The sequence below is a fragment of the Lipotes vexillifer genome, unplaced genomic scaffold, assembly GCF_000442215.2.
Source record: "Lipotes vexillifer unplaced genomic scaffold, Lipotes_vexillifer_v1.1 scaffold409, whole genome shotgun sequence".
NCBI lineage: Eukaryota > Metazoa > Chordata > Mammalia > Artiodactyla > Lipotidae > Lipotes > Lipotes vexillifer.
In genome coordinates this window covers 127,589-145,783 of record NW_006785162.1, presented here as the reverse complement: position 1 = coordinate 145,783, position 18,195 = coordinate 127,589, and the positions used below count along the sequence as shown (strand labels likewise).

At 41.7% G+C, this 18,195-nt stretch overlaps 1 protein-coding gene across 1 annotated transcript in view; it reads left to right on the top strand.

The window, feature by feature from the left end:
- IGFBP7 (insulin like growth factor binding protein 7) overlaps positions 1–18,195 on the top strand; it is an 83,585-nt gene that overhangs the window by 63,454 nt on the left and 1,936 nt on the right. Inside the window, exons 2-3 of the mRNA XM_007457213.1 lie at positions 9,329–9,438; positions 17,873–17,989. Of these exons, the coding sequence (XP_007457275.1) occupies positions 9,329–9,438; positions 17,873–17,989 (227 nt within the window). The remainder of the gene's footprint in view (positions 1–9,328; positions 9,439–17,872; positions 17,990–18,195) is intronic.

The window sequence follows — 18,195 nt, the reverse complement described above, 5'->3', positions numbered from 1 at the left end:
GGGAAGGCAAGGACTCAAAGATGAAGTGTCCTGGGGGAACTTGCCCTCTGGGTTTCTAGGAAGCTCAGAATCAGGTGGCAATAAGTGCCCTCCTGTGGAAACTTCCCCACCCAGTTCTGTGCTTGCAGAATAGGAACAAGTGACCCCAAATTTTCACGTGTTGGATTTAAGGTGAGTCACAGTCCAGATAGGACAGGCCCATGAAATGTGGGGGGAAAAAGTATTTCCAAGGCTCCATTAGCATGAACAAGATACACCCACATAACTAGGGAGTTTCCCTTCATAAAGGTGCTCTGTGTGAAGTCACTTCTTCCATATGCTCAAACCACATAAAAATGTAGCCCGCTAACTTAACATGTGTGGATGTCAGTCATGCCGGTGCTGTGATGGTAGTTTAGCTATTCCAGCTGCACGGGAGCTTTGCCGGATACATGAGCTCATCCCTTGGCGATGTTGCTGACACAGCCCCAGGTTAGCTCAGCCACCACACGGCCACCAGAGTGATCTCTCCACCTTCCACGTCTGAACTTGGCTTTAAATCCCTCATGGATTTATTTTACCTAGTTCAGCATTGCTCCAAGGATGACCCCAGACCACATGTACCAGAATCACCTGTGGGTGGGAACCTCAGCCTGGAGTCAGACCCTTGTTTATTATTATTCTATCACTTTGTGCTGGGTCCACACTTGCTAGGGGAAAAGAATAAGAAGACATCATGAAATAAGAGATTGGTTTGCAAGCAACAAGTTATAAGAAACAGCAACTTTCTTTTTATGTTCCATGGTCTGTTCAAACTTATGATACTTCTGAGACATTGCAAGAGTCACAATCATAGAAAGACATCTGAATACTATGATATCTACTACAGAAAAAAAAAAGATTAATACACTCTAGGAAGATTTTCAGTATCAAAGATTGGAGCCAAAATGGGGTGTCTCATTAACCCAGAGATAACTAGCTGTCAGCCAGGAAATGTAATTCACAGGATCTGTGTATGCCGTTACCAGGGTTGCATCATACTGGACAGTCTACTTTCAGATGAACTGACCCTGCAGATAAGTGGCTGGTTGCTAAGCAGTGTCTTAGCAGTCTACTCCTCTGCTTTACCTGGGATGGGGTGGGGTGAGAATGGGCTGGGTGTCAGCAGCGAGCTGATGGAATTCCCTCCAGAGAATCTGTCCCTGGGAGAGCCAGCCAAAGCTGTCTTCCTTCCATACCCAGGAACCCACCCAGCCTGCCAGGGCTAAAGTGTAAACTTGACAGTGCTTACCTTGGTACCACTGGTCCCCCAGTCTGTTTCCTTTCTCTCTGTGGGGTTCGGCACCTCCTCGTTGCCCAAATCCGCAAATCTAAGCCCAAACTCATCCTTTCCCCCTTCTCCAATCCAAGGCCTTCCTCAGACAGACACCCTGGCTTCTGTCCATGGTGTCGCAGCCTCCTCTTACCCAGCCCACAACTTTTGACTCATTCCCACTTCCCCACATCCAGTCAGTTCCCAGGTAGTGTTGCTTCTTCCTGAATAATCTCTCAAGTCTGCCTCTTTCCTTTCTGTTCCCATTGCTACCACCTTGATTTAGGCTTCTAATCCCCACCCTATCCCAGTCCTGCTGCAAAGGCCTCCAAAGTCATCTGAAATGCCACTTGAATCACATCTCTCCAACATTCAGAGACGCAGTGGACCACAAAGTGTCCCCCCCTTCCTCCTTCCACTGTGCTCCACACCCGAATCTCAGCTACGCTCTCCCCGAGCGGACTGGGGTGCTTGCTGTTCCACCAGCCAGCTGGTGTTTTCCTGCCTCCACACCTCTGCTCAGGCAGGTCTCTGAAGTTGAAAACCTTCCTTGAGAGAAAGTTTACTTCTGAACTTCAGGGCCTGCTCAGATACCAGCTCCTTTCGCCAGCCACCCCAGCTCCAAACGATGTGTCATCTCCATTCTCTGAAGAAGCAATTTGTATTAGCTCCAGTCATAAGGATTTACTTTGAAATAAAAGCAGTAGCTAATACTTACTGAGTGTTTACCCCATGCCAGGTACTGTGCTAATTGCTATATCTTGTTTGATCTTTCTGAAAATCTAATGACTTAGGTATTATCCCATTTCACAGATGAATAAACTGAGAAAAGTTAAATAACTTGTTCAGTGTCACATAACTCAGAAGTGGTAGAGCAGTCTATTACCTTCCTAGCATTTTAATCTGTCTATATGTGTTAAACCTCCCCATCCCACCTCAATATATTGTATCCGAAAAAGAGGAAGCATTTCTTACATACTTTTACCCCCAGCTGTGTTTGGGAGAACCCCATCATTATAAACTTTTGGGTCTTCACTCACATTAAAATGTAAATGACCAACAGTAGCAACCATAACGAGATGACTTTGCCTTAAACAAAAACTGTGTAGTTAAATCTGGCCTATGGTGCTTAAGATTTAGTACTTTTTTCTCCTGCCCTTACTGTCCTCAACTGATACCCATGAGACTGTGTGCCAGATTCTCATACCTAGGGTCAGCTGCTGTATCACCGCACCTCTAGAAGTTCCCGAAATGACTTGCCTTGGCAGATGGCTCTGCCCTTTAACTAGCCATACAGTTCCTGCTTCCCCTTATTTAATATCAGGAAGTTTCCACATATTTCATCCCCTTCCCCCTCTTGGCCATGGTGCCTTCCTACTATTCTTTTCCCATTTTGTACTTTTGTTTGGTGCTTTTCCCTTCAACGTTTTATCGGAATCCAATCTGGGGATTTTTGCCAAGTTGCCTGAACTCTTTATCTCCATATGTGGTGTCTCACTTCGTTCTTAAACCCTCCTTTTTTGGTATGAATGCACATATACTCTCTGTGAGCTATTTTAGGACCCAGCATCATTAAGAGACAAGATGAGTGTGGTTTGCAAATTACCATAACTTGGAGAAGTCTTTATACTCGACTCTCTTAGCCATGTTAATAAGTACTTAGTGAAAGCTATAATGTGAATAATATAACCCAGCATATTGCAGAAACCCTTTTTTTTTTTTTTTTTTTTTGCGGTACGCGGGCCTCCCACTGCTGTGACTTCTCCCGTTGCGGAGCACAGGCCCCGGACTCGCAGGCTCAGCGGCCATGGCCCACGGGCCCAGCCGCTCCGCGGCATGTGGGATCCTCCCAGACCGGGGCACGAACCCGCGCCCCCCGCCTCGGCAGGCGGACTCTCAACCACTGCGCCACCAGGGAAGCCCCAGAAACCCTGTTTTTGATGTGAGGTTGATTGATGATCGTTTCCCCACAGCAGATCTACCCTTCTCATTGGAACTTTCTTGGCTAATATATATTTAAATTATTTTACATCCCTGATTGTATGCAAATTGGTTGTTGAGTGGGCAGTAGCCAAGAAACCTTGTTTATGGCAAGAGGAAGTCAAGTGGAAGATTAAAGAAAGTCACAGTGAATAATCTTCCAGTTGATAAATAAGAACTGACTATAGCACCACTTTGGTTAGGTGCCTTGGCAAATGTGTACACTGGTATATTTTCAAGATCATGGCTATCTTCTTAGTTCCGTATGACTAGTCATGTTATGTTCTGAATTTACTGCTGCGCTTTTTCCACTACATACAATCTGGTCTGTCCCTCCTCCCAATGAACACGAAGTACATCTGATTCCAGAGTTTCTGGCTCAGTTATGACTCTATCAGGACACTGGCATCTTCAATTAGCCCTGCTAAGGAAAGCACTAGAGAATAATGACGCACTAAGCTGTGTGGCACTAACTCTGAACTCAACAAGATTTCAGAGAAGAAATAAGTGCAAACTGGAGTTGTAAAAAAAAAAAAAAGTCAAAAAGGAGATGAAACTTCAGCCTTAGAGCTCCAAATAAAAGGGTGGTGCATAGATAATAGATGAGAGGAAGGAGGGCATCCCAAGTAGGTAAGTGCATCAGCATAAGCAAAAGTTCTAGAAGTGGTAATAAGCATGTAATGAGAGAGTGAGCATGAATACTAGGAGCAGAGAATTTGGTAGAAAGAAGAAAGAAGAGTGAATTTGTAGGGTAAACATGGGAGAGATCATGGGGAAAATGAAGGCAGCAATGAAAAAAAATGCGGTTGAATAGGATATCAACCAAATTGAACAAAAATTGTTAAGGAGAATTTGACTTTTGACAATTTCCCAGGTTCAATCGAGTATGTATATTTAGCTCCAAAACATGACCTCTCCTAACATCTTCTGTGCAGCTTTTCCAGATTAAAAAATTGGCTAACTAGGTAACCACTGATACCTTTATAATAAAGCTCTGTTTTTTTCATCACTGGGAGAATGAACTTTGTTATGAGTCATGTATAGTGCGTTTAGGTAGATGAGGTGGTGCATTGGACTGATTTGTAGGGAATGAGAGCTCCCAGAACCAGGCAGTGGAGCCTCAAAACTTCATCGATGTCAAAGATGCCATATGACTGTGCTCTAGGACACATTCATGATGGGTACATTCACTTCCAACCCAAAAAGAAAATTCTTAGACCTGACCTGGTTTCTTCTGTATAAATGGGTAAGTGACTTGTCCAACGTCTCTTGGCTATAAGCAATAGACAAGGATCCAGAGCCAAGTGTTCTCTTCCCAAAAGTGCTTTGGGTATTTTTGTTTGTTTGTTTTAATGGTAACATGGTGAGGGCATCTCAGGTCATGTCTGGGGAGTGTTTTGTGCTAAGAGACTAGGAAATTGTTCACATATTTCTTTTATATTATTCCCATGCTTTTTATAGGTAACAAATTTTAACTCTGTCCTCTCCTACAATTTTATGTAAGATGAGTTTGAATCAATTTCTTGTCAAGTTCAAATTTAATTCTATTTCAGGGTCTTTTTCTCATGACATTTGTGTGTTTTGTGAGAACTGCCCTTCTTTACCTCTTCAGAATCAAATTGAAATATTCCAAATTTAAATCCATTGAAAATTCTTCCTTTTCTATATCTTTAGTGATTTTTCAGACCATGGCTAATTTTAGGTTATAATTGAATAAGCAGTCTGTGGTCTGTGGGTCATTTGTCTAGAATTTAATCAAGAGTGTCTGAGGGGGAGGATGTAGACTTAGGTGGGCATTCCATAGGAGAATCTGACTCCTTCCAGGTAGTTTTAAGGTGACACTGGTTCCTTAAATTGAATTTTAGTTTTCTTCCAAACTTAAAACTTTCTTCTTCCTTACACAGTTTCATTCAGGACCTGGTTCTCTTTATTTCACTTTCTCTTTCTTCTCCTTCTCCTTTACTTCCTCCATCCCTCCCTTCGTTTTCTTCCTCTTTCTCTTCAAGGATTGATTAAAAGGAAGAGACCACCTAAGTTTACCAGGCAAGACTTATAAGGGAGCGGGCTTCCCTGATGGCGCAGTGGTTGGGAGTCCGCCTGCCGATGCAGGGGACGCGGGTTTGTGCCCCGGTCCGGGAGGATCCCACATGCCGCGGAGCGGCTGGGCCCGTGAGCCATGGCCGCCGACCCTGCGCGTCCAGAGCCTGTGCTCCGCAACGGGAGGGGCCACAGCAGTGAGAGGCCCGCGTACCGCAAAAATAAATAAATAAATAAAATAATAATAAGGGAGCAAGAAAACAAACTTAGAGAGCTGAGAAAGATCGAATGAAATTGAATGAGAACTGAGTTGAGAAAGGTAAGAATGGAACATGGAGTAGCCTGGTTTGGGGACATTCATGTGAAATAGAAAGATAGGGTGCACCGTTGGAGGTGGGGAAAGTCTTGGGATGGACTCTCCCCACATCAGCCACCAGGCATCACTGTGACAGCTTGGTTGCCGCCTGGAGTTGTCCACAGTGGGGAAGGAGAGGAGAGAGGCAGTGGGCAGTTAATCTGTACAGGATGTCTGCTAGACAGATGTTTGTGCAGCCTGAAGTCCTTACTGGAACAAAGGCAAGGATAAATAAATAATTGAATCTATTCTGGTGTTTGTCCCTATACATTTAAATATTTTGACTTGATTTAAGTGGAATCCAAACACTGTGCATGATTTAGATGGCAATGTTGTTACCCTTGGCTTGGCCTCAAGGGCTGATTTTGAGCTTTCTGCCCAAAAATGAGCTCAGAATGAACTAAAAAGTTATTTTATCCTTAAAAACAGAAATAATTCTGGATCTGCTTTGGCCTTCTTGGAAGAAAGGCAACGTGGAAAGATTTAGAAATTATTTTGGTAAGGAGTCATTTTGTCAACTGCTCTCCTGAGGTAGAACAGAACCTTCAGGAATTGAATTGCATGGTACACATGCAATTTGAGGATTTTGGCAGTGAAATTGCTGGTCAATGGAGTATGTGGGATGGTAGTTCTTTAGAGTGGGCATGGGGTGCAGTGCTGTTGCATCTGCCATCATATCAGCCCCACATATTTTCCCCATCCTTCACTTCCATACAGAACGTGTCCACTTGGTGTCTCTGTGGGTCAACATTTGTTCAAGGACATCTGAAGTACCAAGGGGTTTTGTAAATGTTGTTCAGAAAACTGGTCCTGATGGCCCTTCCCTTTGCCTCTCCACCCCATCAACTCAACAGGAGTCAGTGAGTAATACAGATTTTTGTGGTATGCAACTCTTGTTGAATTCTAGGCATTGCCTGGTAGCAGAATTGACAGAATTATTTATGTTCTCGGGATGGTCCAAATATTGACTCAGCCCATCCACCCAAGGTTTTATATGTATTTCAAGAGTTGGGAGAGAGAAAGAGGAACTCACAACATGATTTGTCCTAATTTGAATGCCCTGGTGATGGCTCTCAGAGTATTCCTGGGTAGGTTCAGATTTTTTCAAAGAATTTTTGCTCCTCCTGAAATGTTCTGCTTCATGGAATAAGGAGAGGGTTGCAGGGAGATAAAACAGATCTGTTCTCCATTCAGTGCTTCAGTTTTATTACATTTAATTCTAAATCATACCATGTTTGTTGGTACATGGATAGACACATAGACCAATGGAACAGAATAGCGAATCCAGAAGAAGAGTCACACATATATGATCAATGGATCTACCACAAAGGCACCACTTTCAGTAGGAAAAGGATGGTCTTTTCAACAAATGATGCCAAAACAATTGGTTGTCCTTTGGGGAGAGAGTGATGAACTTTGACTTCTACTTCATAGCATGCACAAAAATTAATTCAAGATGGACCACAAACCTAAATGTGAAAGGTGAAACCATAAAGCTTGTAGAAGAAAACAGGAGATCTTTAGGGCCATGGGCTATGCAAAAAAAAATTTAACAGGACACAAAAAGCACTAATCATAAAAGAAAATTTTGATAAATCAGACTATATTAAAACTATGAATATCTTAGTTTTGGACTTCCCTGGTGGCCAAGTGGTTAGGATTCCAGGCTTTCACTGTGGTGGCCCAGGTTCAATCCCTGGTCAGGGAAGATCCTGAAAGCCACGCAGTGTGGCCAAAAATAAATAAATAAGTAAAATAAAGAATATCTTAGTTTGGGATTTCCTTGGTGGTCCAGTGGTTAAGAATCCATCTTCCAATGCAAGGGACGCCAGTTCGATCCCTGGCTGGGGAACTAAGATCCCACATGCCGTGGGGCAACTAAGTCCGCACGCTCTGGAGCCCGTGCACCACAACTAGAGAGAAGCCCATATGCCACAACAAAAGATCCCGTGTGCCGCAACTAAGACCCGTCTCAGCTAAATAAATTAAAAAAAAAAAAAAAAAAGAATATCTTAGTTTTAAAATTATGCTGTCAGAGGAATCCATAGCATGTCTTCAAGATATGTGACAGAAAATTAGGCTGGAGTTCTTCCATGTGCTCTCTAGAATCTGCCCCTGGCAAAGATGGATAACTCTGCTCCCTGCTCTGCCTATAGAGAGATGGCTGCGAGTTGAAATAAATGGTTTGTCACAAGGCTGAGGCACTCAGATCTCACAGGAATCTTGCATTCCTCATGTGGTTTTGCTACGTGAGAGGCAGCTTTGTTCCCGAGCCCCTCCAATCTCTGAACACTGGTGTATTCTTCTCAGAACACTCCCTTGAGAACCCCCGAGCCTTGAGGTCATCCCACCAAGTCCGTGTGTGGGAAGGAGGACAGTCTCTCGGGGCCCTCAGAGGTGAGCCAGATCCGGTTCTGTGGTGTCCAAGCTCTTGGGGTCCCAGGGCCCTGGAGGAAGCCCGGGGTGCAGTGAGGCCCATCCCTGCCCTGTCCTGCCCTGCCCTGCCCGTTGTGGGGCCTTGTGTTGGTGAGGACAGACGAGGAAGCATAGGAGACAGAGCCAGCAACACACATAAACACAGCACCGCTGTGCTTACCACGTCCATGTTTGCCACAGAAAAGCCAAGACCCCTGGCCAAGATAGAAACTTCCTTTCAGACCTAGGGTTTAGAGGGAGGGAAACACAAAATATATTTAGAGCTTTCAAAACTTTGTTTTGTACATTCTTACAAAGGGAAAAAAAAAAACTACCCTGAGGGATTTTTAAAAAATCAGCTTCCAATACTTTAGATGAGTGGGAAAAATCTTACGTGCTGTCATCATTTCCTTTCTGTTTCAAGAAGTTAATCGTGGGCTGGAAATAGCCTGTTGCAAAAGGGGACACTTCATGCCCTTTGAATGCTGCTTATGCCAGAAAACTTTCCAGGCCCCAAGGGGAGGTTGTCCCTTTCCCAGGACTGTGATGCAAGATGACCCTAAAGTTAGATATTTTATTCAGCTGGAAGACCCAAGGCAGTGGAGAGCTGAAATTCAGAGGGAATAATTAACTCATTCTTTGAAGAAATGGCATCGAGCTTTGGGTTCAGGCCAGGTTCGGTTCTGGAAGTAGTGCGCTGTCACCCCAGGCTCCTGGCTCTCCTTCCCTCTAATGCGGACTCTCTGAAGGCCCCTGGTGCCTGAAACCAGCCACTGCGAATTAGCAGTGGATGTGCTGAGTGTCCAGCACATTAACCAAGGAGTGGTTGTTTGTTGCCCCTTCCCCACAAACAGAAATACTGGTATATAAAAAAGAGAAACATTAACTATTTTGGGAGTAAAGTTTCACTATATTAATTGGAAAGTCACAGATAAGCAAAACAGCTGGTAAATTAAAACTCATTTAAGCATGATTCATGGGAGAAGAAAATTTTGTAAGCAATATGTTTTTCTTGCTAATTGTCTTTTACTGTCAAGATGTATGCATCACCAAAGAATAGCTTAAACTCCCGCTGGTGCCTGGGGTAAGCTAGTCTGGTCTTTGAAATTGGCTTCAGGTAATCAACAGAGGGGATAGCCTCCTAAATATAATGAGGTATTTACTTCCTAGTAATACTTACAGATTGCTAGCACGCTGACAGATGTTAAAGACTGCTTAAAAGGATGGTTTGACTTTGTGCCCTCTTATAGGTCCCTCCATCGTGACGCCCCCCAAGGATATCTGGAATGTCACTGGCGCCCAGGTGTACTTGAGCTGTGAGGTCATCGGAATCCCAACCCCTGTCCTCATCTGGAACAAGGTCAGTGGCCCAGATTTCAGAAGATACCCTAGATTGACCGGCTCCTCTTATGCTGCACAGGGTAGTAATAGCCTGAAGTCCTCAGCCAGTCCAGTGCCTGTGGCTCCTTAAACTCAAGGCCTTCTGACAGTCTTCCAGACACCTGTCCTGGATCTATCAAACAATTTTACTGACCTCCAGAATAGTCCCTGCCCTGCTTTTGTTAGCAGTCCCTGAGCAGGGAGCCTTAGGAGCTGGAAGAACTATGATGCTAAACACCCATCCCACCCTCTGAGTGTGTGTGTGCATATGTGAGTGTGAGCGTATGTGTGTGTGTCGCAGTGTAACATTGTTACAAGTTAAGATCGTGAGCTCCTTGGGCGGGTTGGCTGGGTTGTCTCTGAGCCAGGATTTCTCAGCGTCAGCACTGCTGACATTTTGATCCAGGTGGTTCTTTGTTGTGGCAGCTGCCCTGTGCACAGTAAGTAGTTTTGCAGTTATCCACCTGATACCAGTAGCAGGTGCGCGTATGCGCACATACGCACACCACTGTGATGGTTAAAAATGCCAGCAGACATTATCAGATGTTCCCTGGGGGAAAAGCCACCCTAGATTGAAAAACAATGCTCTAAGTCTCAGTTTTTCCTCCACATGAACATGGCATAGCATTCTTGTAAAGATTACATAAAGTAACCCAGCTACATCACTTGGCCCGTTGTCAGGTACGTTATTAGCACTCAGGAGATGTTAGCTCTTGTTCCTGAACATGTTTCCCTTTGAGGAGTGGTTATCTTGTATAGCTATCTTTATATTTGAAAGACAACGTATTCTTAGCGTGTCTGTAGAAGGGAAGAGAAAACACTCGTTTGCCAGATCAAGTAATACTTCACAGTCATACTGTACATTATTGCCCTTATACCTTTTGACTTAAGTCTCACAACAGTCTGTGGGGTAAATATCATCAAACTCATGCTAACAAAAGGGAAATCTAGTTTCAGTTAAAAGGCATGACAAGAAGCCCCTTTTCAGCTGCTTTTCTTCTCCAGCAAGCTCTAAGGTGGATGATGGTCTCTCCTGATTATCTTGTTTGCTGGTGTCTGACCAGGGGAGCAACTTCTAGAACTCCAGGAGGGATTTTGGCTCCCATTGTCAGAACTCTTTCTGTTGCAAGTTGCAGAAACTCACTTCACACTAGTTTAGGCAAAAGAGAAAAAAAAAAGCGGGAGGGGGGTGCGTTTCTAGCCTCAAGGGCAGCTGGATCCAGGTACACAGTGGGGTCAGAACTCTAACTCTTGCCTCTTTGCTTTCAATGTAAGGGTATCCTTTTTTCCTTCTACTTCAGAAAGATTCCTCCATGCTATAGGCCATAGTGTCACTGGCAGCTCCAAGGTCACATTATAATGTTTCAAGACCCCAGAGGAAAGAAAGCGCCTCCTCTTCCTGCTGCTTTGTAGAATTCCCACTGAAGGGCTGTGACCCAGGCTGGGTCATCTGCTAACCTCCGGGTCCCTCATGTGGCCGTCTGGCAGGAGCGGTGTCAGGGGGACTCTGGAACCTCACTGTGGCTGGGGGGTGGGCAGAGATGACACCAGCTGTGCTATTACTGCCCTTTACAGCCAGAACGTCTGTTAGAGGGAGGGATGAAATTTTACCTCCGTAAACTATTTTTTTTTAACGGGGAGGCAGGAGCAGTGAAAAGCAAAAATGCAGCCAGTGGATGTGTTCCTCCTGGCCTTCAGCAAAAGCTGCTTATGCTCCTCATTGCTTATTTGGAGGTTGCTGGTTTGATCCAGGGGGTGGAGAGGTGAGGAACAACTTTTCCAAAGGATATCCATAAAAAGCTCTGTGCAGTTCTCTAGGGATACACAATGAGAAGCCAGGGTGACCTAAGCGTCCCAGGGCATGTGACCTTCATGACCGATCTTGACAGAGAGTAATTTCTTCAGTCCTTGCTCTGCCTATCCCTCCAGCTAACGTACGCACATACCAGGGAATAAATTAGCCTCAGGAATCTTTTCCTTTAAACTTTAGGATCCTATGGGGGCAGATTCCATGGGTTTCCCTGAGGGCTTGTCAACTGGGGGAGTTGGGCGGGGGGGGAGCGGTGGGAATGGATGGAGTGGGAGTGGAGAGAGAGAAACAGAAAAAAAAAAAATGTCTACAGACTTGCCAAAACAAACAAAAACCCAACTGCCAGGCTCTGCTGATTTTCTTCCACCTTCATAATGTACTTTGCCACATGCATGACCTAAAGCAGTGTTTTTCAAACTGCAGACCATGACCCATCAGTGAGTCTTGAATTTAATGTAGGGATCACGAGAATTTTCTTAAAAAATAAAAAATAGAATATAAAATATCTTAGGTAAAGGTACATCTAGTAAAGGTATTTCATAAAACTTTTCCTTTGTATATTCCAGATCGCAATGCAAAATATATTTCTTACTATGGACCATGTCAAAGCACTTTGAGAGTCACTGACCTAAAGAATTAAAACAGGCCATTTGTTTTCTGCCCCACTCTCCTTGTAACCAAACTGTTAAGAATGCAGATTTATATTTAAGATCACCTGTCAAAGCCAATTTAAGCACAGAACTGCTTTTTGGACATAAATGAATCTTAGAATCCTGACTTGTTAAACCAAGGTTCAAAGAAGGTAGCATGTCTTCCTTACTCAAGGGTTCTTAGCAACAGCAGAACTGACAGGATGAGCCTTCTCTCCGAGACACTTCAGGCTACAGCGACAGTTCTATGGCAGGCCCAGCCTAGTGAGTGTTCTGTGCTATCCTGACCAGGACTTATCATGTGACCTTAACAAGTCCCATAGTTTATTTTCAGAAAACCCCTAGCCTATAAAGATTCCAAGGGAAATATTTTGAAATGGGGAAATGAACTGAAATAGCTGAATTTACCTTAACCCTGGTAAGTCAGAGGGATGCTTACAGGGAAGGTGAAACACCAGAATTCCTTCCAAACATTTAGATGTTTCTGAGATTGAGGCTTTCTATTCTTTTCCTACCTGAACATTTCTTCAGATTAGGGCTTTCATGACCTCTAAGAATATTCTTTTTTTAGTAAATAAATAAATAAATAAATGTATGTATGTATATATGTGTGTGTGTGTGTGTGATTGTGGTAAAAAGGAGAAACTATCCAAAGATGTATAAAGAAAGAGTTCATAATATCCTCCCACCTCCTTCCACTCCTTGAAATAACCAATGTGAACTTCCCAGGTTTTTATCTTTCTATATCCTCATTCATGCCCAAATGTATACAAACACATATTCCCAGTGTGCGGGGTGAGGTGGGGATGTAGTGTGCAATTACTCTGAAATTGCTTTTCTCAAGAAATATTTCATGGGCATCCCTCCAGGTCTGTTTCTCAAGAACTACATAATATTCCAAGTGTGGATATACCATAATTAACACAGTTTCTGTGTTTCCATCTTTTCATCACCTTAGATAATGCTGCCTTAAATATCTCAGTATACATATCCTACATGCAACCACCTTTTTTTTCCCCTATAGGATAGATTCCCCCAAAAGATACATGACTAAGTCAAAAGATTTAATTTTAGTCTTGATAGACATTGTCAGATCTTTTTTAAAGAAATTCTTTACCACCTCATTTAATAATTATGAAAATGTTAAAAAATCTGACAAGTTGGAGGCAGTGTACCTCTTAGAGCACTCCTTAGTACCCTCAATACAGTAACCATTTATTTCTTATCTACAGTGTGTTATGCACTCTGCTAATCTCATTTGTTCCTGTTTTCAAGGAATTCTGTCTGGTTTCTTTTCTTTTTTAATTGAACTATAGTTGATTTATAATGTATTAATTTCTGCTGTGCAGCAAAGTGATTCAGTTATATATCTGAGTATAGCCTACATCTGGTAATCCCAACCTCCCACTCCATCCCTCCACCAACCCCCTCCCCCTTGGCAACCACAAGTCTGTCTTCTATGTCCATGAGTCTGTTCCTGTTTTGTAGATAGGGTCATTTGTATCATATTTTAGATTCCACATATAAGTGATATTATACGGTATTTGTCTTTTCTCTTTCTGACTTACTTCACTTCACTTAGTATGATAATCTCTAGATCCATCTGTGTTGCTGCAAATTGCAGTTTTGTTCTTTTTATGGCTGAGTAGTATTCCACTATATATATGAACCAGATCTACTTTATCCATTCATCTGTTGATGGACATTTAGGTTGTTTCCATGTCTTGACTATTGTGAATAGTGCTGCTATGAACACAGGGGTGCACATATCTTTGAATTACAGTTTTCTCTGGCTATATGCCCAGTAGTGGGACTGCTGGTTCATATGGTAATTCTATTTTTAGTTTTTTAAGGAACCTCCATACTGTTTTCCATAGTGGCTGTATCAATTTACATTCCCACCAACAGTGTAGGAGGGTTCCCTTTTCTCCACACCCTCTCCAACATGTTATTTGTAGACTTTTTAATGATGGCCATTTCTGACTGGTGTGAGGTGGTACCTCATTGTAGTTTTGATTTGCATTTCTCTGATAAGTAGCAACGTTGAGCATCTTTTCATGTGCTTATTGGTCATTTGTATTTCTTCTTCGGAGAAATATTTATTTAGGACTTCTGACCATTTTTCGATTGAGTCGTTTTTTTTTGTTGTTGGGTTGTATGAGCTGTTTGTATATTTTGGAAATTAAGCCCTTGTGGGTCACATTGTTTGCAAATATTTTCTCCCATTCTGTAGGGTGTCTTTTCAGGTTTTTTATAGTTTCCCTTGCTGTGCAAAAGCTTGTAAGTTTGATTAGGTCCCATTTGTTTATTTTTATTTCTATTGCCTTGGGAGACTGACCTAAGAAAACATTGGTATGATTTATGTCAGAATGTTTTGCCTACGATCTCTTCTAGGAGTTTTATGGTTTGTTTTATGCTTAAGTCTTTAAGCCATTTTGAGTTTATTTTCGTGTATGGTGAGATGGTGTGTTCTAACTTCATTGATTTACATGCGGCTGTCCAATTTTCCCAACACCACTTGCTGAAGAGACTGTCTTTTTTCCATTGTATGTTCTTGCCTTTGTTGAAAATTGACCATAGGTGTTTGGGTCTATTTCTGGGCTCTCTATTCTGTTCTACTGATCCATATGTCTCTTTTCATGCCAGTACCATGCTGTTTTGATTACTATAGCTTTGCAGTATTGTCTGAAGTCTGGGAGGGTTATGCCTCCTGTTTTGTTCTTTTTCTTCAGGATTGCTTTGGCAATTCTGGGTCTTTTATGGTTCCATATAGACCTGAGGATTATTTTTTCTAGTTCTGTGAAAAATGTCATGGGTAATTTGATAGGGATCCCATTAAATCTGCAGATTGCTTTGGGTCATATGGCCATTTTAACAGTATTCTTCCAATCCAAGAGCATGGGATATCTTTCCATTTCTTTGAATCATCTTCAGTTTCCTTTATTAATGGTTTATAGTTCTCAGCATATGTCTTCCACCTTCCTGGTCAGGTTTATGTCTAAATATTTTATTTTGGGGCATGCAATTTTGAAAGGTATTGTTTTTTTACATTCCCTTTCTTATACTTGTTAGTGTAAAGAAACGCAACGGACTTCTGTATGGTATTCTTGTACCCTGCTGTCTTGCTGAATTCGTTTATCAGTTCTAGTAGTTTTTGTGTGGACAGTTAGGGTTTTCTATATACAGAATCATGTCATCTGAGAATAATGACAGTTTTACCTCTTCCCTTTCAATTTGGATACCTTTTCTTTCTTTTTCTTGTCTGATTGCTGTGGTGTCAGATCATTTTCTAAATGGATTGTAGCAGTTCACACTCTTCCCAGCAATGTTTGGATGTCATTTCCCTGCATCCTCACCAGCACTGAATATTACCACTCTTTTTAGTTTTTGTTAATGATGGGTAGAAGTATCATCTCATTAATGCTTTAATTTCCTTGACTACATTGAGAATATTTTTATATTTGAATTCTCTTTTATATGAATTACCTGTTCATAGCCTTAGTCATTTTTCTATTGATTCTTGTTATTCTCAGTTTGTGGCTTTTTGTACATTAGAGATACTGACCCTTTATCATGTATTACAAATACTTCTTCCTAGCCAACCATTCTTTTATTTGTTTACAGTGGCTGAGGAGCTTAAAATTTTAATAGTTGTGTATTCTATTTCATCATAGAATTCTGAAACTTCACCAAAAAGGCACAGCAAATTATGTTCTAAGCTGCATAAATGATCCCTGCAATTCAATGAATGCTTGAGGTTTATCAACCTGTAGCAATCAGACTAATGCATCCTGTTTCTGTAGTCATTGGCACCTTTTTCTTAGTTATTGCTTGTTGCAACTAAAACACAACCACAGAGGGCTGAGATGACTTCCTGGGTCTCCCTCTGATTCTTCACCTAGTTGAGGCTCTATGGTGAGCAGTGACTTCTAGGCAGTTTTTTCCACCCTACAAACTTCCAGCCCATTGCACATCTGCAGAATTGTATTAGAAATCACTTTTCTCAGCTCAGCCTGCATCTTTTTTTCTCAAACCAAAAATGTATTTATCAACCAACTCCCCTTACATAAGTAAGGCAGTAGTTTGCCATATAAAAATTTGCCACACAAAAATTCTTTGCAGTTCTTTCTGTATGTTTTCTACATGATATAAAACTTTTTACAATATGTTAATTAAAATATGAGTTCTGTTGAATATAAGCATTCATTTTCCAATCAAATACTTAACAAGAACAGTTTCTTGGCACACAGTGGGTCAGGTTAATTGGTACAAAATGCTCTTTACTGAGAGCTACATGAGCTGAGGAGCAACAGCTCAGTTGCTAAGATTCACTATTTCAACGCGGTAGTGTTTTTCTGCTTTGGTCACATACAAAACCCTTAAAGAATTCTGAAATTCAATATATAAAGACCAGAGGTATATTACTTTAGCCACTGAATCAAATTAATACTTAAAACCATTATTTTAAAAAAAGAGAGAAATACCAAAACCATTATTTAAAACCGTTTTTAAATAAATGTTTCAAGATCTGCACTAGTATAAACCATTTCTTCCAGCTTGGAATTTGGAAACTGAAGGAAAAAGGTGCCTACTGAGTTTATCTGTTTTGTCTTTCTAACATTCATATGAGAAAAACACAGATACCTGGTTTTCTCTCACTAATAGTGGCAATATGGGGAAATCTCAGGGAAAAAAAGAAAACAGGCGAAAACCAGGCATTCCAAATCAGTAATGCTAGGTATTTTTTATAGAGTAAGAGTTGGCCTAGATTCCACATGGTTTGCGGAGTGCCAATCCTGGTGTCATGAAGCAGAAAAAATAAAGGGTGGGTTTGATGCTGAGACAACAGCTTAGTAACAGCATGTGGTGGCAGTGGGCTCACAAGTAGGAGAAGCAACTCTGATGTAAAGTGTCAAAAAAAAAAATTAGATACTATGATCTAACTCAAGATTTGCTTAATTATAAAAGAAAATGAAAACTACCTATTTGAGACTGTAAAATCCTTTTTTCTAATTACAAAGGTAATATCAATAAACATCAACCTAACTCTTGAAGGCTGGGATGGAATAAACAAACATTGCTTCATGTATTCTTTGATATATATTTTTAAACCCATCATTATCACAAGCCTTAAAATATTTATACTGTGACTCAGCAATTCCACTTCTAGAAATTTATGCTAAATGTATATATGTATGGAGGGGTTACAAGTAAATTTTATTCTTCTGTGAATTTTTATACATTTTCCAAAGTTTACATAATGAACACAGTTTACCTGTTTAAATGACGGGGGAAGTAGGACAGTATTCTCTAGTGGCCTCAAGCCAAGGAAACCCAGTTTCTTCTTTCTTCATCTTTCTGAATCTCATCATGACATGCACAGGAATAGCAAGTTTTGTCATAAGAGAACAACAGCAGCAGCTCGTACTTGACAGGCATTTTTGTTCTCAGGTCTTTAGTACATCATGTGATGAACCCTTAGCCCTCAGAATAAAGTAATGGTATTGGCTTTGGACTTAACCTGTTATTTTCCATTGATGAGGCTGTTGCAGGAAGAGTCCCAAGAGTTGAGCTCTTACACAAGGTCCCAAGTATCAAACCTAGGACTCGGTGACAAAATGGCATATGGCAAACAAGACCCAACACTGAGAAGCAGAAGTTACAAGGGCATGCGTTACTGATGGTAGCCAGTGGCAGGAAAGTGTGACAGTCTGTATTCCCCAAACATGCAGAAAAATACATTAATTCAAAATATACACGCTTAGAGGGAAACTGACAGGAAGAAGTAAAAAAAAGAATGTATATTTTACATAAGTATTCAGGAAAGGGTAAAATGGAAATTGCTGGGTTTAATCCAGTTAGAAAGTCTGATGCATACCCTGTGCAATTCTAGGAATGTTGACCACTTCCAAGCTGATGATTCGGTGCAGAGAACTCAGACTATATTTTTGCAGGTTAAAAGGGGTCACTATGGAGTTCAAAGAACAGAACTCTTGCCTGGCGACCGAGACAACCTGGCCATTCAGACCCGGGGTGGCCCAGAAAAGCATGAAGTAACTGGCTGGGTGCTGGTGAGTACCAAGAGCTAGCAAGGATTTCACTCTTAGGAATAGACAGAGCAAACCAAAGGTGCCTGATGTACTGCCATGCTCAAAGTATTCGTCTGCCCTTCCACATCTCTTTAGAACAGCCTTACCATGAGCTGCTGTTTCTCTTTCAAAGGAAACAAACAAACAAACAAAACAGCTGGGGTTTATTAGGATGTTTTGGAAATCAC